This window comes from Sciurus carolinensis, chromosome X, assembly GCF_902686445.1.
Source record: "Sciurus carolinensis chromosome X, mSciCar1.2, whole genome shotgun sequence".
Taxonomy (NCBI): domain Eukaryota; kingdom Metazoa; phylum Chordata; class Mammalia; order Rodentia; family Sciuridae; genus Sciurus; species Sciurus carolinensis.
Genome location: NC_062232.1, coordinates 40,441,100 through 40,461,562, shown reverse-complemented (window position 1 = coordinate 40,461,562; position 20,463 = coordinate 40,441,100). Strand labels below are relative to the sequence as shown.

The following is a 20,463-nucleotide window of genomic DNA, read 5'->3' as shown; positions in this document are numbered from 1 at the left end:
ACCTGTTCACTATGGTGCACACCTGTAATCCCAGCTCCTCTGGAGGTCAAGGCAGGAGGATCACAAGTTCAAGACCAGTCTCAGAAATGTAGCAAGACCTTGTCTCAAAACAAAATAGAATAAAACATCTGTGCTGAGGCAGTGGAACACACCTATAATCCCAGCAACTAAGGCGGCTGAGGCAGGAGGATTGCAAATTCAAAGCCAACCTCAGCACTTTAGTGAGACTCTAAGCAATATAGCAAGACCCTGTCTCAAATTAAAACATAAAAAGGGCCCTGGGTTCAATCCGTGGTACCAAAATAAAAGTCTGAGTACATAGCTCAGTGGTAGAGTGCTTGCCAGGCATGTGTGAGGCCCTAACTTCTATCCCCAGCACCACAAAAAAAAATCCTTAACTTAATCATATCTACGAAGTCCTTCCACACCCCTATTTTTCCATACAAGATAACATTCACAGGTTCTAGGAATTAGGATGTGGCTATCTTTGAAAGGGACATTATTTAGTCAACCACACCATTTTATGGCAGTTAACAGCTCTAATCCTTAACTACCTTGCAACTCTTGTTCCTAAACACCCACTATCTTCCTATAGACCCCTAAACCATCCTTGTTTTTCCCCAAGGAAAACAAGAGAGCACCCCCAAAATCTTCTAACCTCCTAACTGTATTAATGATCCATCCTCCACTAGCTCCTACTAACATAGTTAAATTGTCCCGTAAGTGCCCCATTCTTCCAAAGTCCTTCAATTGCAACTTAATGAGACATTTTGTTTCAAAAAATAAAAAGGGCTGGAGGTGTAGCTCAGTGATAGAGCACCTCTAGGTTCAATCACTAGTACTCACCCCCCAAAAAATAATAAAAAAGGGCTAGGGATGTAGTTCAGTGTTACCTGTCATGTGCAAGACCTTGGGTTCTAATCCTGGTACTAAGAACTAAGGAAAAGGGGAAGGGAAAAGGGAAGAGGAGGGGGAGGAGGAGGAGAAATACCATTTATTAATTCCTATAAAGACCCAAGTCACCGTTTTTTGTTGTTGTTTTCTGGTACTAGGGACTAAACTCAGGGAAGCTTTACCCCTGAGCAACATCCCCAGTCCTGTTTGTTTGTTTGTTTGTTTGTTTATTTATTTATTTATTTATTTATTTATTTTTGGTACTGGTGATTGAACCAAGGGCACTTCACCACTGAGCTACATCCCCAGATCTGTTTTTTTTTTTTTTTTTTTTTTTGAGACAGGGATCTCACTGAATTGCAGAGGCAGGCCTCTAACTTGTGATCCTCCTGCCTCAGCCTCCTGAGTTACTGGAATTTCAGTCATGCATCACGGTGTCTGGCTCCCAGTCATGTTTTAATGACTAGGGCTTTGTAATTTACTCACATGCTTGCGGGTGTGAGCATGCACACACACACACACACACACACACATATATATATATATATTTTTTTTTTTTTTGGGGGGGGTGGGTACTGGGGATTGAACTCAGGATCCTTAACCACTGAGCCACCCCAGACCTTTTTGTATTTTATTTGGAGACAGGATCTCACTGAGTTGCTTAGGGTCTTGCTAAATTGCTGAGGCTAGTTTTGAAATTGTGATCCTCCTGCCTCAGCCTCCTGAGTCACTGTGATTATACCATGTGCTACTCTGCCAGTTGTAATATTTCTTTTCTGTTAAGATGCTGCCCTACTCTTCTTCCTTTGTAAAATTTAGCCATTCTTGCATATTTATGGCACCATAAAAATATTTTGAGTTTTTTTGTGAGAAAGGAGGTTTTGCTATGTTTTGGAAACTGGTCTGAGTTGGGGTGAGCCACACCCCAGCCCAGTTTTGATGTTTTCTGAAGATACTGAAGATTGAACCCAGGGTCTCTCACATGCTAAGCAAACACTCTCCAACTCAGAGGTTGAGGCAGGAGAATCGAAGTTTGAGGCCAACCTGGGAAACCTAGTAAGACTCTGTTTCAAAAATACAGAATTATTTTCTATCTTTCTTCTCTTCTTATTTTTTTTAAACTGAGGACTGAACCCAGGGGTACTTTTACTACTGAGGTGCATCCCCAGATCTTTTTATTTTATTTTTTTATTTTCAGGCAGGGTCTTCCTGAGTGCTGAGGGTCTCATTAAATTACCCAGGCTGGCTTTGAACTTGCGATGCTCCTGCCTCTGCCACAGGCATGCACCACCGCGCCCAGCCCAGAGAGAGATTTTGATTCCATTTGACAGGTCTGGAAAGAGGAGGCTCAGAGAAGGGAAATCCCCTATCATATTCAGACCTGGCTCCCTATGATTCTACAAGTTATTCATCCATCAAGCATCTATTCTGTAGCACAACCATTATACAATAGCTATTTTAATTATTTTATATATATTTTAGTCGTTGATCTTTATTTTATTTATTTATTTATATGCGGTGCGGAGAATCGAACCCAGAGCCTTACACATGCTAGGCAAACTCTTCACCACTGAGCCACAACCTCAGCCCACAACAACGATTACTTTAAATGACAGAACATGACATAGATGAGCGACTGGACTGCGGGTACTGAAAGGGCAGGGTTTCTGGCCAGCAACTTCAGGAAATGTAGCTGCTCCTGCCTCATAGTTATGGCTTTGGCTGAGGAGGTACGGTTAAATCGAGGTTGTAGCGCGGTATACGACTCAGATATTGCAAACATGAGCCGGGAGAGGGCGCGGTTCCGCAGCTAAATGCATGGCCTGGAGACCCTCCGCATGCCGACTGGCCATTGGTGCGCAGGCGCAGAGGAGCTAAGGAGCGGCTTAATATTATCTTGCGGAGGGATAATTTGAGAAGAGGAGGCGTGGCTCAGAGACCGATGCAAACATGGAGGCGTGACTCAACCAAATCACCCCTCGCCTATTTGCCTCTGTCACTGAGGGCGTGGTGTAGGTGCCCCCTCTCTGAATGAGGGCGGGCCTAATTCAGTGTTCAATCCACCTCAAAGGCGTGGCCTAGGGCGGGCCCCTGGAGTCTCACCTCAACGATTGGATACCTCACTGAGGGGTGTGGCCAGATGAGCCGTCCATCTCCAGTGTGGTCACTTCCTGTGGAGTTTCCCCAGTTCAGGGAGGAGGGGGAAGAGGACGAGGGGGAGGAGGGCGGTCGTCCGGGGTTAGGTGTGGGGGGGTGTCGGTCCGTTCAGGGCGGGGGATGACTCACGGCCCATCCCATCTCTCCGACGCCGCCCGCCCGCGCAGAGCTAGCTCCATGGCTTAGCGGAGGAGGAGGCGGTGGCGAGCGGGGGGAGGGGGACTCTTATTTTGTTAGGGGGACCGGGCCGAGGCCCGACCGGCCTGGCAGGGCTTGCCCGGGGCCGGGCGTCATGTCTCATGCGGCCGAGCCAGCTCGGGACGGTGTAGAGGCCAACGCGGAGGGCCCTCGAGCCGTGTTCGTGCTGTTGGAGGAGCGTAGGCCGGCCGATTCGGCCCAGCTGCTCAGGTTCGGGGCTGCCTGGGGCTGGGAGTGCCAACTGGGGTGCCCGGGGGCCTTCTCCAGGGGCATTGGGGCCCCTGACTGGAATTGGAGGCCCTTGGCCTAGGCTTGGAGGACGTCGGGGCGCCGATCTTGGGGGGGCACCTCAGGGATCCGGTGGTGGCCTGCTTGGACTGAGGCTTAAAGGAGTCGTAAGAGTGCATTAAGGGGGTCAGGGTCAGATTTGGGGGGCCCTTGACTGGGTCTAGAATGGCAGATTCTGTAGTATCCAGAAACTAGTCTGAGGTAGCAGAACTTGGGGGACTGATTAGAGGCTGGATTTGGGGTCCTTGAGTTGGGCATGAAAGGAATGAATTTGAGGGTACATTGTCAGGGGAGACACTGATTTTAAGGAAATCCTGGAGTATTTCTCTCAGTGTGGAAGAAGGGATCTTGGGGTACAGAGGTGCTGTTTTGGGAGCTTAGTGACTCCCAGTGATTGGTTGATGTGTTTGGGGATAACTTGAATCTGGAGAGATTGGGGGTATTTCAGTTATGCAGTGTGGTACCGGTCTTATGTGTGTATGTGAGTGAGCAAAAGAAGTAACATTCACTAAGACTTGTCCAGAATAACCCTGTTACCCCTTCCCACCCAGTCAACTGGGGCAGATCCCAGTAATAGTGGGAAAGGTCTCTTCCTACACCCAGCAGGGGTTTGAATGGAGACCACCCGGGACAGAAGGAAGCTCCTGGAAGACCTCAGACTTTATTTGGGAACTCAGAGAAGGGTCTTGTTCCTGCTGCCACTCACTCTAGCCTCTCAGCAAGCCCTGCCCACTCCCTGCCCACACACCCCCTCTTCTTTTTATCTGTCCCTCCCAGTCTGTCTCTCTGTTCCTGGGGGTAATCTTGAATCTGTCCCTAGAGCTGGAGTGAGTACTGATTGCACCATCCGGGCATGGGTAGGTTCTCCTCTCTGGCCTCTTCTCACCCCCACTCTCATCAACCCTTTTTGGAACTCCATCTCTCCCTGCCCACCCCAGCACCCCAACTCTTTGAACTTCTGTGCAATGGGTGTGTGAGCATGGGAGGGGGCTTTGCCTCCTTTCTGCCAGGAATTGTGCTGAGCTCAGCGGCTCCCCTAGCTTCCTCTTCCCTACTTCCTGGGTGGTTTTAGAGCCCCATCTGAGGGTTAGGAGAGGAAGGAAGACAGATCCTTGGGGAGGGGAGAGGATTCTTGTCAAGTGAAGTCACCCGCAGTCTCTCAGGATTTTAAATCTTCGACTAAATTCAAGGATGCATATTCATCCACATGTGTGTAAGTGTTCCCTGGGCAGTAGGGTCCTTGTACCCAGCATGGGGGGCTGAGCAGGAACCGTCTGTATTCACCATCATCTAATTCCTTATAACAGCCTGGATCATCACAGTAGCGGGCACAGTTTGAAGGGAGGGGTGTGCATGGCTTCTTGTTTTGTGTGCCAGTGGATCTTGATATTGGGGATGTGTGTGTTTTGATCTACCCCCAAAAAACAGGCGAGAACTGGGTAGCTAAGAAAAGAATGGTTCGTATGAAGCAGATCATTCACCCAAATTCTCTCTTGTAAATACAGACTGTTGGAGTGAGGGAGCCTTCCGTGATTCCATTTTTATATTTGGGTGTGTATTCATGTCCCATGAACTCTTGCTGGGGCTGGGAAAAAGTCATTGCAAAGTGTTAGATCTTAGGTAAAGTGAATGGTCCCCAGTTCTCTTTGAGATGCACACAGTTAGTGTTAGACTGGATTGTTATGCTGAGGGAAGCCCCTAGCCATGTGTGTGTGTTTGTGTAGACTCAAACGTGGGTCTACATTCAACTGTCAAAACAGTAGTGGGGGGGGGGCATGGGAGAACTCTGAATTCAAAGTCAGTAATCCTTCTGTAAAGTGAATTGTCATTCCTAAATTCTGTTTTCCTCAAACCCAGTTGTTGCATGTGATTGTTAAGAGTGAAGGGGTTGGGATTCAGGCACTCATTATTCTGGCTCTTAAGAGACCATGGTTAACTCAGAACTGAAGAGTTAGGGGAGGGAAGGGGATGGGGAGCAGATGAAGGGATTCTCGAGGAGCTACCCAGCAGGGTGGCCAAGTATGTCTGAGGGGTCCCTCCCCCTTTGTCTCAGAAAAAAGGAAAGGAATAAGTTTTCCCTACACTCACTGACCACCACCCCTCCTCCTTCCCACCCTCAGCCTGAACTCTTTGCTTCCGGAATCCGGGATTGTTGCTGACATTGAATTAGAAAACATCCTTGATCCTGACAGCTTCTACGAGCTCAAAAGCCAACCCCTACCCCTACGCTCCAGGTATGACTGGCCTACCTGATTCCCTTCCCAACTCCTCAGACTCCCCTCCTGACAGGGCAGAGTCCCAGTGCCAGCCCAACCCATTCTCTCAGCAGCCTATATTTTCTAGATAGTAAAATCAGGGGCCAGAAAGAGCATGTCACACAGGGAAACAGGTGGGCAAGCTAAGTTGGCTCTGACCAGAACTCCTCAGCCTCCCTTGACTACACCTGCACACCCATTGGTACACAAATATTCTTGCTGGCCTGGAGTACCCAGTTGTAGGGCGTGTCCTGCTTAAATTCCCGGGCCAGGTGGGCGGAGTCATGACCACAGCCCCTGCCCAGCCCCTGCCCACACTCTACAAGCCCACCCACTCTAAACCCTGGAGGAACCCCTACTGGTCTCTCTTCTTTCCCCTAGCCTGGTAGTCTAAATGTGCTGAGTCATCGGCCTGAGCTCTGAGAGAGGGGAGGGGACCTGGAAGAGGGGCAGGAAGAGAGGATTGTGAAATCTCTGAGATTTTCGAGACTGACTAGCTCCTGGGACCAGAGGCCCTGACAGGAAAGGAAGGGGGGGGCTGGGACTGCCCTTTTAGCCTGATGCCCATGCTCAAGAGCTCTGAGAGCATCTCCAGCCCCAAAGTGGGTTTAGAAGTCCTTTACATTCCCTGTCAACTGCCACAATCTCAATTCTGCTTCCACTCACCTTTAAATATGATACACCCCTCTTGCAGAGCCCAGCAATGGCATCTCCACAGAGAATATGAACTAGCTCAAACCTAGGCTTCGCTGTTAGGACTGAGGGCTAAAATTCTCCCACTAGTCTGACCTCTGAGTGCTGAGAGTGAGTCCAGTTCCAGGGTCTCCTGGGTCAGACTGTGACCCCTGAGGGCTGCAGACAGGCCTGGTTCCTTCGTCTTGCCCTCCACATTATAGCCTCTGAAGGTAGAGAACCTGCCTGGCTCCTGTGTCTATTCTAGCACACTATGACCCTTAGACATGGGAAGAGACTTTTAGCTTACCTATGGCCCCATATTTCCCATTCCACAGCCTCCCAATATCACTGCAAGCCACACCAACCACCCCAGCTACACTCTCTACATCGTCTTCTGCAGGGGGCTCCAGGACCCCTGCCATGTCGTCATCTTCTTCATCCCGGGTCTTGCTGCGGCAACAACTCATGCGGGCCCAGGCACAGGAGCAGGAGAGGCGTGAGCGTCGGGAACAGGCTGCAGCTGCTCCCTTCCCCAGTCCTGCACCTGCCTCTCCTGCCATCTCTGTGGTTGGCGTCTCTGCTGGGGGCCACACGTTGGGCCGTCCACCCCCTGCTCAGGTGCCCAGGGAGGTGCTCAAGGTAAGGTGAGGTCTAGAGGCCCTGGGATTTACTCCAGCTGACAAAGAAATGGTCCTAGGAGTTGGGGGTGACCTGGGATGCTAGTGTCTTTTTGGATGAGGTCCTAGTCTATAAGGAAGGTCCCTGATAGTATTTAAATGGTCTGTGCTAATGTCCTATGTGTTTAGTGTTTCTGAGGTGTTATTGTGGACTTCTGAGTAGTTGTTGGGGGCCATGAGGATGTTTTGTGGACCATGGATGATCATCCAAGCCCCAGGTGGGCACTGGCTTTGTAGGATGAGCTTTTCATGAGTGAGTGTGTGCATGTTTGTCCATGTGTGGAATTCTTTGGTAATTAGGGTGTTTTGGAAAACCATATGTAGTTTCCAGATGTTAGGTGGTGTCAGAGACTCCATGGGAGTCTTGGGAACAGTGACAAGGTGATCTAGAAACAGTTCCTGTCAGCTGTGGGTGGATCCTGGGGACCATGAAGGATTTCTGAGCAAGGGATTAGATCTTTGGTGAGATTCACCAATATTTTTTTTTCCAGTACTGGGCATTAAACCCAAATATGCTCTATCACTATCACTGAGCTACATCCCCAGCCCTATTTATTCTCTATTTTTAGGTAGGGTCTCACCAGGTTGCCCAGACTGGCCTCTAACTTCTGATCCTCGTGCATCAGTCTCCCAAGTAGCTGGGAGTACAGGTGTGTGCCACTGTGCCTGGCAAGATTCATCAATATTTTTAGGGGTTTTCAGATTTTGGGCCCAGTTTGCCTACCTAAACCTAGAAACAGATGAGTCAGGAAGATCAGACTGGGGCTCAGAATTACCCCCTCTGATACTGTTCCACCTTGTCCCCTCCCTGCCCCATCCTTTTTATCTCTTAGGTACAGACCCACCTGGAGAACCCAACGCGCTACCACCTGCAGCAGGCACGCCGGCAGCAGGTGAAACAGTACCTGTCCACTACACTTGGGCCCAAGCTGGCTTCCCAGGCCCTCACCCCACCACCAGGGCCCACCAGTGCCCAGCCGCTGCCTGCCCCTGAGGCTGCCCACGCCACTGGTCCCACAGGCAGTGCTCCCAACAGCCCCATGGCGCTGCTCACCATCGGGTCCAGCTCAGAGAAGGAGGTAAAAGGCTGTAGACAACTCTCTCATGCCCATATTCCAATTTTTCTTGTGCTGCTGGGGATGGAACCTAGGGCCTTATACATGCTAGGCAAGTGCTCTACCTCTAAGCTGTACCTCCAGCGTTCCCTTCCACTTTTTCTAACCCTGTACAATATTTACTTTTACCCCCAGATTGATGATGTCATTGATGAGATCATCAGCCTGGAGTCCAGTTACAATGATGAGATGCTCAGCTACCTGCCTGGAGGCACCGCAGGGCTGCAGCTCCCCAGCACGGTGAGGCCTTGAGATGGGTGATTGGTCGGTCAGAAAATTAGGGCATCCTTCTGTCACTAATAGTATACCACAGCTGGCTGTGTATTTATGAGACCCTTGCCATTGATTGTACTAAGATAGAGAGGGAGGCCCTATGATGAGAATATGACATAGTATTGCCCTTGAGCCTTGTGTTAGACTACATGAAGAGGAGACCTTTATAGACTTTGAGGGGAGTTCATAGAGATATTAAGGTATACCAAAGCTTTGCTGTAGGAAGTACCAAGAGGTAGGACTCATATATCAATTTGAATATCCCAAGGGACTCAGATGTTTGGGGCATACCCAGACCTTGTAGTGATTGGAACATGCCAAAAGGCTCAAAACTTGTTGTGGGTTGTAGCAAGTGGTTGGACCATGTAGCGATTCAAATGTGTCAAGTCTCTTGCAGTGTACTGGGCTGAAATGCTGGGCCCTTATACAGAAAGGGTAAAACTTTCAGGAGTAAGGGATGTACTATTATAACGTTCCGACACTAGAGCATTCCGAGGATCTCATAACTTGCTTTGGAACATACTAAGTAGCTATGGCTTGGCTTTGTTCCCACTTATCAAGAGTATAGAAGCATTTGTAGTCCAGACATGGTACCATACACCTATAATCCCAGCAACATGGGTGGCTAAGGCAGGTGGATTGCAAGTTCAAGGGCCAGCCTCAGCAACTTCACAAGACCCTATCTCAAAATAAAAAAAATAAAACAGGCTATAGATGTAGCTCATGGGTAAAGTGCCTCTGAGTTTAATTCCTAGTACCCTCTCCCCAAAAGAAGAATGTATAAAAATGGTACCAGTTTGGATCTGGGGGTGTAGCTCAGCAGTAGTGTTTGCCAAGCATGTGTGAAGACCTGTGTTCTATTCCCAGCACTACAAAAAATTGGTACCAGTTTATCAGAACTTTTCATTTTTTTATTCGTGTAGTCCTGGGGATTGAACTCAGGGCCTCTCACACACTAGGCAAGCATTCTACCACTAAGCCACATTCCCAGTCCAGAACTTTTTATTGATTTGGACATGGTTAGAGATTGAGATTCTATATCAGACAGATCTAACAAACTAAAGGAAGTGTCAGGCCATGACAATTCATCAAGAGGTGGGAATTGGGTGTATTTATATACTAGTTTGTTGCACTGGAGTATATCCAGAATAGTGCAGAGGAGAGAAAAACACTAGGCTGACATAAAAGCAGTGATAGTTGTTGAGTAGTTGGAAAAGAAATTCTGAGAGATCAGAATGTGCGGGAAAATTACTAGAGTCAGGACCTTGGTACATGGCGTGGCATTTAAGGTGGAATGACTTGATCACAGTGAAAGGCTGAAGATTAGGTTGGAATGCTACAGAAGGCCAGATTTTGGGTGGAATGTTGCCATGACAATTTACCAAGGTCTGAGAAGATTGGGTTGGAGTGTTCCAAGAATGTTGGATTGGAATGTTGTGTTGGGAGGAGCTATCAGACTGGAATGTCACATCAGAGCTGACAAAGACCTGAGAATGGTGGTTCTCCAGCATTTCTTCTCAGAGGCAGCACTGGGGTTTGGGAGAGAGGTTTCGGAGACCCCTAAAAGATTTGAGGGAACTGGTAGGGGTGATGGGCTTATCAGGCAGACTCTAGTCACTCAGCAAAGCACAGGAGGTCCTCTTTGCTCTGTCCCCCACATTGGGTTGCCATGTGAATTTCCTTGAAGAGGGAAGGGTTCCTGGGACAACTAGTGCTTGTATTAGAGGACCCTGTCTTTGGAGTGTGTTGGGAGGAGTCAGGAGACTGGTTCTGAGGAGAGGCTGAGCCTGGGACCTGTTCCTAACCATTATTTCTGTGCTCTCACTGCCCTCAGCTGCCTGTGTCAGGGAATCTGCTTGATGTGTACAGTAATCAGGGTGTGGCCACGCCAGCCATCACTGTCAGCAACTCCTGTCCAGCTGAGCTGCCCAACATCAAACGGGAGATCTCTGGTAAGTACCAGAGCCTTGGCCCTATACCCCTACCCTGTACCTTGGACTGAGCTCCATGCCTGCCAGGTCTTGAGGTGTAGCTCAGTAGTAGAGTGTCTGTTTAGCATGCGCGAGGCCCTGGGTTCAGTTACCAGCACCAAAAGAGGAAAAAGCAAGCACAAAAGAAAGAAATGGACTGTTTTCTCATGATTTCTAATGGTCCATGGTCCTGCTTTTACCCTACTTCTCCTCTTGGGTGTAACAAGTGGCTTGTCACCATGTCTTCGTAAAAATAATAAAGAAGAGGCACTTTTTAAAAACTTCACTTCAAACTGAGTTTTGTGGCCTGCACCTGTAGTCCCAGGGCAGGGGGAATGCTTGAGCCCAGAAGCTCAGGGCTAGCCTGGCAACACATTGTGACCCCATCTCTTTAAAAAGTCACTTCTCTGGTCCCCAGCCCACCAACCCCTACTTCTGTATCTGCACATGCTCCTTCCTTCTGTGCCCAGAGGCTCTGACCACCCCTGCTCTCTTACAGAAACCGAGGCAAAGGCCCTATTGAAGGAACGCCAGAAGAAAGACAATCACAACCTGAGTAAGCCTGAGAGTGTGCACACTTGCCTATGCGCTACACATTCCTGCTTTGCTCTGAGTCCTGGCCCTCCCTCTGTGGGGAGCCCCTTCCTATATCAGCCTCCCAGCACCCCAGTTTCTCCTTCCCCTCCTTTACCCATTGATGACTCTTTCCCCTTTTCTTTCTCTCTCCCTGCCTCCAAAGTTGAGCGTCGCAGGCGATTCAACATTAACGATAGGATCAAGGAGTTGGGCACCCTCATTCCCAAGTCCAATGACCCGTGAGTCTGGGCTAGGGACTCCAGGCAAGCGGGAGGTTGGGTGGGTGCCCCATGCTGAAGTTGTTGTTCTTTGGTGGGTCCTTCATGCAGTCTTGCCCAAGCAGTAGTTCTCCTTTGGTGTTTTCTCAACCTGATCAGGGTTGCAGACTCTTACTGTGTGCCCATCTAAAATATTAAGTGGTCCTGTCTGCTCAGTGCAGAACATATTGCACCTAGTGTTCTGTTCATTTAGTACTTCCTTTATTTATTCTATTCAAGATTTATTTATTGAGCCTCTGCTTTGTATCAGGTACCATGCTAGGCCCTGAGGATACCAGAGGGAACAAAAGAGACAAAGATCCTTGACCTCATAGAACCTATGTTTTAGTGGGGGCAGACAGACAGTAAACAAGATGAATTAATAAAACTGTGGGATTCATTTTGATCAGTGTTGTAGGGGAAAACAAAGAACAGAAGGAAGCTAAGTACAGTGGTACTCTCCTATAATGTCAGCGACTCAGGAAGCTGAAGCAGTTGAATTGCCACTTTGAGGCCAGCCTTAGCAACTTAGTGAGACCCTGACTCAAAAACAATATCCACAGGACAAGAATGTAGTTCAGTGGTAGAGTGCTGGTCTAGCATGTACAAGGCCCTAGGTTCAATTCCCAGCTCCCCACCGCACACACACACATACAAAAGAACAGAAGGAAGGTGGGGGAATGTTGGAGTATTGAGGAAGGTGATAGTTTGGGGTGGAGAAGGGAAGATTTTGGGGTGAGCTAGGTGGAACAGGATAGGCCTCAACTCAGGACAAACTTCAGCTGACAAGGAAACATTTGAATGAAGAGCCTAAAGATGGGGGCCTGGGCTGTAGCTCAGTGGTAGAGTGCTTGCCTCACATGTTCAAGGCCCTGTATTCCATCCCCAGCACCACAGGAAATAAAAAGCATAAGCAGGCTAGGTAGATGGCCATGTAGGTGTTTGGAAGAAGAATATTCTAGGCAGAGGGCACAGGTAGGGCAGAAGCCCTGAGGTGGTGATAGTTTTCCATGTTCTACAAGCCCTGAGAAGCCACTGTGGCTGTAGTGAGACAAATGAAAAGGGCCATATGTATCAAAGGGGCAAGGTCTCACAGGGCTTCCTGGGTTCAGTGTGTGAACCCTAGAAAGTTCTAGGCAGGGAGTTTTCATCTGAGCTTTTCATGCCCTTGAGGTACCCTAACATCAAGTTCTGGGCATCTGGTAAGGTGCTCCATTTACATGATACAATGCCCCCTCACCTCTTGAGAGACTCCATATTCAACCTTTCCTTTTTTCCTCCCCATTGGGCCCCATAGGGAGATGCGCTGGAACAAGGGCACCATCCTGAAGGCCTCTGTGGATTATATTCGCAAGTTGCAGAAGGAGCAACAGCGCTCCAAAGACCTGGAAAGTCGACAGCGATCCCTAGAGCAAGCCAACCGCAGCCTGCAGCTCCGAATTCAGGTCTGGAAGGAGGAGATGGTAGCAGGAGTGACTGGGTGGGGGTGGAGGATCCTGCAAGCAGAGGCAGAGCATATTTGGGGGATCCCCAGGTTTCCTGACTCATAAGATGATGATGATGATGATGGTGATGGTGATGATGATATGTAATAATCATAACATTAATAAGAATACTAATTAATATTAACTAACATTAATAAGAGCACTTATGATCTAATGTACATGGTGTATATCTTGTGCCATACACTCTAACAAATTAGAGTTTTATATCCATTAACTCATTAATCCTTACAACAGTCATATGAGGTGACAGGGACCATTATTATAACCATTTTATAGACTGGGACTCTGAGGCTCAGACTTTAAGCTACTTGCCTAAAGTTTTGCAACTACCCAGTATTGGAACCCAGGCACTCTGACTTTTTAACCAATACCCTTCTCTGCCTCTGAGAGACTCAGACCCCCATCTTTTTTCTGTACCCACCCCCTACTTTTTGCAGGAGCTAGAACTGCAGGCCCAGATCCATGGTCTGCCAGTGCCTCCCACCCCAGGGCTGCTCTCCCTAACCACGACTTCAGCCTCTGACAGCCTCAAGCCAGAGCAGCTGGACATTGAGGAGGAGGGCAGGCCAGGCACAGCAACATTTCATGTAGCAGGGGGACCTGCCCAGAATGCTTCCCATCAGCAGCCCCCAGCACCACCCTCAGATGCTCTTCTGGACCTGCACTTTCCCAGTGACCACCTGGGGGACCTGGGGGACCCCTTCCACCTGGGGCTGGAGGACATTCTGATGGAGGAGGAGGAAGGGGTGGTGGGAGGACTATCGGGGGGTGCCCTGTCCCCACTGAGGGCTGCCTCTGACCCCCTGCTTTCTTCAGTATCCCCGGCTGTCTCAAAGGCAAGCAGCCGACGCAGCAGCTTCAGCATGGAGGAAGAGTCCTGATCAGGCCTCACCCCTCCCCTGGGACCTTCCCCACCCAGGAAAGGAGGAGGAGTCAGGATGAGACCCTGCCTTTTCCCCACCCTCCTGTGAGACTGCCCTGCCCAGAATTTTGGGGGAAGTGGAGATGATGTGATAAGACTCCACCCCTGTAATAACCAAGGAGGTGGAGTCAGATGAAGGCCTGCCCCTTCCCCCATAGGCACAGCCCAGTGCAGGTATTTCAGAGGGAGAAGGCAGGAGAAGACTGTGAGATCAGGGTCTGTCCTCTGGGGATAACAGCCTTATCCCTGTTCTGTGGGTCCTACCCTTGACCAGGAGACCAGAGGAGACAGGATGAGGTTCTACCCCTGCCCACTAAAGACTGTCCTAACCAGGTCTCCTTGGAGTAGGAGATGTCAGGATGCTGCTCCATCCCTTCCCTGAGATCTGCCAGTCCAGCCCATCTTGGCACTGGAAGAGGAGGTCCCACCCCTGGGGGTGGGGTAAGCCCATCTCCTTCTCCATCAACCTTGCCCTATCCAGACAAGGAATAGAACTGAGGACCTGACCCAGCCCCTTTTCATGGGAACTCAAGTCCTGGCCTTCTGGGAATGGAGGCCAGGCCCCATTCCAACCCTTCCCTGTAGGAAGAGTCCAGCACACATGTTTCAGGTGTGGAGGAATCAGTAGGATCAGGCCACCCCACTTGGAGACCACAGCCCTACCCTTGGCCCTTAGCAACATCCCATGCAAGCATTCCACTCTGCAGGGAGGAGCAATACTTAAGTTCCTCACCTTAACTGGGACCAACCTGACCTGATCTAGGAGGGTTCTGAGCTTAACTCTGCTCTTGGGGAAGAGGACAGATCTTGAAATCTTACAGTTTGACTTTTCCAACCTAGATCTGGAGTGAGATTAAGTCTCTACCCTTGGACAGAGTCCTATCTTCTTCCTTTAGGGAAAGTTTGGGGAGGTGATGGGGATTAGTGGGAATACAGTCCAGGTGTCCAGTATCCCAGTACCATTGTTCAACATGTGAACGGGCTGAAGGAAGGGGCCCCTCCAGGGTGATCCCCAGCCCAGAGAAAAGACAAAGTCTCCCCTACAAGGCAGAGGCTTGGAGGAAGGGTTGAAAAAGTGTATTTTACCCTCTCTTTGTTTAACTGATTTTTTATTGTCCCCCCCAACTCAGAAGCTAGGTTAGCCCCAACCTCTGGCCCCCACTCAGTTCTCCATTTGGAGAATTCTCCTCATTTCAGAGTTATCAAGAGACACTCCTCGCCCATTCCCACCTCTCCTGTCACCTATACCCAAGGTCATCAGCTTTGGATTGCTGGGGCCAGGCCCCAAGGAGGGTGTACTGAGGGGTCTGTAGGTTTGTGATTAAAATAATAAATGCTAGGCGTGTTTGATGCGCTTTTAACTTTGGCAAAGTGTCTCATGTCCTTGTTTTTTTACCGTGCAGTGAATGTGGCCTGTGCAGACCAAGAGGGATACAAGTTAATGGAAGAAACATTTCAGAGGGGTGGATAGAGAATTTAGATAGGAAGAGGACCTGGAGGAAAATCACCTGTATTAAAAAACAATCAGTCCTTTTATTTTTTTAAATGTTTAAAAAAAATTTTTGGTTGTAGACGGACACAATACCTTTATTTTATTTATTTATCTTTTATGCAGTGCTGAGGATTGAACCCAGTGCCTTACACATGCTAGGCAAATGCTCTACCACTGAGCCACAACCCCAGCCCCAGTCAGTCCTTTTATGACCTGCCAGACACCCATCTAACTGCTGCAGTTGTTTCACCTCATATATTTCCCAGAGGGCTGTTGGTCAGAAAGTGCTGCTGCTTATTCCCATTTCCTGTTTGAAGAAGCTGAGGAAAGTGTTGCCTGGTGGTGGCACACACTTGTAATCACAATTTGTGTGGTACATGTATGTAATCCCAACTACTCAGGCGGTGAAGGCAGGAAGGATCATAAATTTGAGGACTGGGGCTCAGTGGTAAAGCACCTGGGTTCAATCCCCAAAACCTAAAAAAATTAAATAACTTCTGAAGGTAGGCAGCCTGTAAATTTGTGAAGCACTAAATGGTTAAATGAGGTGAGGGTAGAGGAAAAAAAGATATGCTTGCAAATTCATTCCCACCTCCCAGTTCTGGGGATGGAACCCAGAGGGTTGAACTTTCTAGGGAAGCATTCTACCAATGAGCCACATAGATCCCTGCAAGCTCTCTCTGTGGTACTGGGGGATTGAACCCATGGCCTTGCAATATGCTAGGCAAGGGCTCTACAACTGAGCTACATCCTCAGCCCTTCTTAAAAAGTGTCTGTGGTACTGGTAGTTTAATCCCAGGGCACTCTACCACAGAGCTACACCCCCAGCTCTTTTTTATTTTGAGACAGGGTCTTTCTAAATTGCCAAAGCTGACCTCAAACATAATCCTCCTGCCTCAGCCTCCTAAGTAGTTGGGATTACACACGTGCACCACACAAACTCACTTTTGAAACTGACAAATATATGAGATTATCTCCTGGCAGACAAGATAATTATGATGAAAGGGAAAGACAAAAACTGTGAAAGTAGAGGAACAGGGAAGCAATTAGATTTTGGAGCAGACATTGACATTTTGGGAGAATTTAAATGGAGCTGGTTGCAGTGGTGCTCACCTGTAATCCCAGTTGTTCAGGAGACTGAGGCAAGAAAATCAAAAGTTCAAAGCCAGCCTCAGCAATTTGGCTAGGCTGTAAGCAACTCAGCAAGACCCTGTCTCTAAATAAAAAATATAAAAAAGGATTGGGGGGTGTGTCTCAGTGGTTGAGTATCCCTGGGTTCAATACCCAGTACCAAAAACAAACAAAAAAAAAAGCAAGAAAAATTTTTCCTGGAATTCCTCATTCAGACTCTAACACCAGGAGAAGCCTCAGGCTGGATCCCAGTAACTTCCCCAACAGAATATAACCCCTGAGAACTGAAACTCTTTCCCCATCAGACTGACCTCTGAAGGTTGGGACAGGGTTAGTCACTGTAACTTTCCCCCACCATACTGTGACCACCACACTTGATACCTCTTTCTAGCCTGTCTCTGCAACCCCTCAGAGCTAGTTACTGAGTTCCTAACACCAGACTAGTGATACCTGATACCTTTATTTTTTTCTCTTCAACCTTCTTGTAATCTCTTTATTATTTTATAAACATAACATGTAGTGCCCAGAAGTGGCTTCTTTTCCTTCTTTCTTTTCCTTCCTTCTTTCCTTCCTTCCTTCCTTCCCTCCCTCCCTCTCACAATGCTGTGGATTGAACCCAGGGCCTTGAGCATGCTATATACGATAGCAAATGATGTTCGAATGATCTCCTCCCACAGCCTTCTTTAATTTTTATTCTGGAATACTTTTAGATTTACCAAAGAGTTGCAAAGTCATCAGAGATCTCATACCAATCACCTCCTTCCCTCTAATGTTAATATCTTATATAACTATGGTAACTTTTCGGGGGGTGCTGGGGAGCACCTAGGGTCTTATCCATGCCAAGCAAGTGCCCTACCACTGAAATACATACCAGTTCTCCCCCCAGTATGGTGCATTCATCAATGCTAAGAAGATAATATTTACAGGATATTTTTAACTCAATTTCAGACTATTTGAGTTTTGTTGATTTTCCCACTAATATCTTTTCTGTTCTAGGATCCAAGTAAGGAAGTTATATTAGTTATCTATTCCTATATAACAAATGACCATAATCTTAGTGGCTAAAAAAACACATGTTCATTATCTCTCATGTTTTGTGGGTTAGGAATTCATGCTGGACTCACCTGGGTCCTCAACTTCAGAGTCTCTCCTTAGGGTACAAGGAAGGTATTGGATTGAATTGAGGACTCATCTACAAATGTGACTGGGAAAGGATCAGGCCCCACATGCATCTGGTTGTTGGCAGGATTCAGTTCTATGCAGCCTATTGAATGGAGGGCCCCAGTTCCTTGATGGCTGTCAGTCAGAGATGCCTTCAGTCCTTGCCATGTTTGGCTTTGAGTAAGGCATCTCACAGCATGGTAGTTTGCTTCATCAAAGCCAATGAGAGAGAGAGACAGTAATTGAAACAGAAGTTCCAATCTCATGTAATCTAATCATGGAAGTGACATCCCCTCCATGTTAAAGCAATAGTTTAGTTTGAATCAAGTTACTCAAGGGGAGGGGATTACACAAGACCATGAATATCAGTAGGAGGGACCACTGAGGGACATCTTAGAAGCTCCCTACTACAGATACTGTGCTGCATTTCAGTTGTCATATCCTCTTGGTATCTCCTGAAAGGTTCTCAAGTCAATCTACTAAGAAGGCAAAAAAAAATGCTATTTCAGAAATGACAAGTACCTTGTGCCCAGATCTTGGTTTATTTCCTTTATTTCTTTTTTCTTTTTTTGTAGTACTAGGGATTGAACCCAAGGATGCTATTAACACTGAGCTACACCCCCAGCTCATTTGAATTTTTTATTGGTGCATTATAGCTGTACATAATGGTGAGATTTGTTGTTACGTATTTGTACATGCACACAACCATGAGTTCACACAGCCCTGAGTTCCAGCCCCAGCACTGCAAAAAAAAAAAAAAAAATCCAGAAACTACATATAAAATGAATGGGGAAAGTAGAAAACTTCCTTTAGAATACCATCATAATAAGCCTGAACAGTGGTACATGCCTATAATCCCAGCAATTTGGGAGACTGAGGCAGGAGGATCTCAAATTCAAGCCAGCCTCAGCAACATAGTGAGGCACTAAGCAACTTAGCAAAACCTTGTCTGTCTCAAAATAAAAAAGAGAAAGGACTGAGGATGTAGTTCAGTGGTTAAGCACCCCTGAGTTCAATCCCTAGGTACAAAAAAAAAAAAAAAGGATGCCACCATAATAATTGCTGCAGAACCAAACAGTAGCACACACATGTAATCCCAGGCACTTGGGAAGCTGAGTCAGGAGAATTGACTTCAGCAACTTAGAGAGACCCTACCACAAAATAAATAAATAAAAAGGGTTGGGTACGTAGCTCAGTGGTACAGCACTAACCTAATAGGCCTGAGGTTCTGGGTTCAATTCCCAATAGTTGAGGGGAACCACTAAATGCTAAAACTAGTAGGCAAAGTTTAAGGTGAAACATGATAGTTACACAGCCTTAAAATATCACCTCCAAAATATATATTATATATTTGATTCTCATCATTTTGAGAGATGGAACTTAATTCCTCTATTTCTCTTGAATGTGAGCTAGACTTAGGGACTTGCTTCTCATGACAAGATTAACGCAAAATGAAAAATAGTAACTTTACAGTAGAGAAAACTGGCAGGCATCACCTTAACCAAGACTTGAATATTAACATCACCAGTAATAAGATATATGGAAACCAAAGGCTAAATATTCTCTCTGATATGTGGATGCTAACCCACAATAAGGGGTGGGGAGGGAAGAATAGAAGTTCAGTGGATTAGACAAAGGAGGGATGGGAATTTTAAAAAAAGGATATATGGATATCATGGATTCTTGATTTGATGCAAAGAGAAGGCATTTCACTTGTATGCTTCTCCCCAACCCATAACCCCAGCGCAACCATAAGAAATGCTGAGAAACGCAAATTGAGGGACATTCTATAAAATAATAAATCAGGATTCTTCAGAAGTGTCAAGGTCAAGGAAAGATCAGTTGTGTATTGAAATGAAATAATTTTTTCTCCATCTGTTAATTGTGGCTTTTTTTTTGCCATGAGACTGTAGCTGGTGTTGTTAGGCAGACATATTTATCGAGGCTACCCAGTGTCTTATAAACCCCACTGTCCTGGAGGGGAAGCAGGTAGTGACCCTTGTGTTTGTACCTTCTTTCTGCCTGGGTCAGTTTCAGGACCTCCCTGCAGTGAAGTGGACCCTGGACAGAATAGCAGTATTGCTGAGCTGGAGAAGAAGAGGTCAGCTGTTGGGGTTGCTGGAATTTCAGACTATCAGTCATGTTAATGGAGGAAAAGGAGGCTTGTCCAGGTGAAGTTCAAATCACCACAGGCATTGCTTTGGGTCTTTGGCCAAATGCTAAGCTCTGTAGTCTTATGGCAAGACACCGTGAGGCCAAGCAGAGAACAGTCCTTGGCTTATGTGAATTGAATGGAGATTCCAGGGGTTACACAGTTCTGAGAGACAGAGGAATTTTGACCTGCCTGAGTGAAGAATCCTCACCCAATACCTCACTGAGAAAGACATCGCAGGAAGGCCATGAGTTAAAAGACAGGCTACTTCCATCTTGAGTAAAGTCTATTATAGATACTCTCCCAATTTTCCAAACATATGCCTCCAAAGGATAAAGTTGTTTGGAGCTGGATCTCAGGGATAGAACAATTGCTTAGCAAGTGCAAGGACCAAGTTGTATTGTGTGACTTAGAAATTATGTATATAAAACATACATCATAATAACACAAAGGACAACCTTAGCATTGCAAATTGTTCCTATCTTCTGTGAAATGGTATAATATTAACTTTAAGTTGACTATAAAAAATGAAGGATGGATTTTGTAATGACCAGGGCAACATCTAAAGAAAATAATGAGTCTAATACTCCTGTGCCTTAGGCATGTAGTAATTTTTTTTTTTTTTTTGGTACTGGGGATTGAACTCAGGGGCACTTAACCACTGAGCCACATCCCCAGCCCTGTTTTGTATTTTATTTAGAGACAGGGTGTCACTGAGTGCTTAGTGCCTCACTTTTGCTGAGGCTGGCTTTGAATTTAAGATCC

General features: G+C 47.2%; 1 protein-coding gene across 5 annotated transcripts; it reads left to right on the top strand.

Annotated features, from left to right (window-relative positions):
* Window positions 1–3,191: 3,191 nt before the first annotated feature.
* Tfe3 (transcription factor binding to IGHM enhancer 3) lies at window positions 3,192–15,128 on the top strand. 5 transcript variants are annotated; one of them, XM_047536868.1, is made up of 11 exons: window positions 3,348–3,459; window positions 5,043–5,088; window positions 5,658–5,771; window positions 6,868–7,106; window positions 7,978–8,223; window positions 8,395–8,499; window positions 10,367–10,484; window positions 11,002–11,058; window positions 11,242–11,317; window positions 12,633–12,780; window positions 13,278–15,128. In XM_047536868.1, exons 4-11 carry the CDS (start codon window positions 6,888–6,890, stop codon window positions 13,719–13,721), a joined length of 1,413 nt encoding a protein of 470 aa, XP_047392824.1. In that variant the 5' UTR covers window positions 3,348–3,459; window positions 5,043–5,088; window positions 5,658–5,771; window positions 6,868–6,887; the 3' UTR covers window positions 13,722–15,128. The 5 variants fall into 5 exon arrangements, with proteins under 5 accessions (XP_047392821.1, XP_047392824.1, XP_047392822.1 ...); XM_047536866.1 differs by having other exon boundaries at window positions 6,803–7,106; XM_047536865.1 differs by lacking the exon at window positions 5,043–5,088 and having other exon boundaries at window positions 3,192–3,459; window positions 6,803–7,106.
* Window positions 15,129–20,463: the final 5,335 nt, after the last annotated feature.

Excerpts from the sequence above, each read along its gene's own strand:
- Tfe3 (XM_047536865.1), top strand. The coding sequence starts at position 3,344 with ATGTCTCATGCGGCCGAGCCAGCTCGGGACGGTGTAGAGGCCAACGCG. Across the intron at positions 8,500-10,366 it reads GGCTGCAGCTCCCCAGCACG|CTGCCTGTGTCAGGGAATCT; the intron begins GTGAGGCCTTGA and ends CACTGCCCTCAG. Across the intron at positions 11,318-12,632 it reads ATTCCCAAGTCCAATGACCC|GGAGATGCGCTGGAACAAGG; the intron begins GTGAGTCTGGGC and ends TGGGCCCCATAG.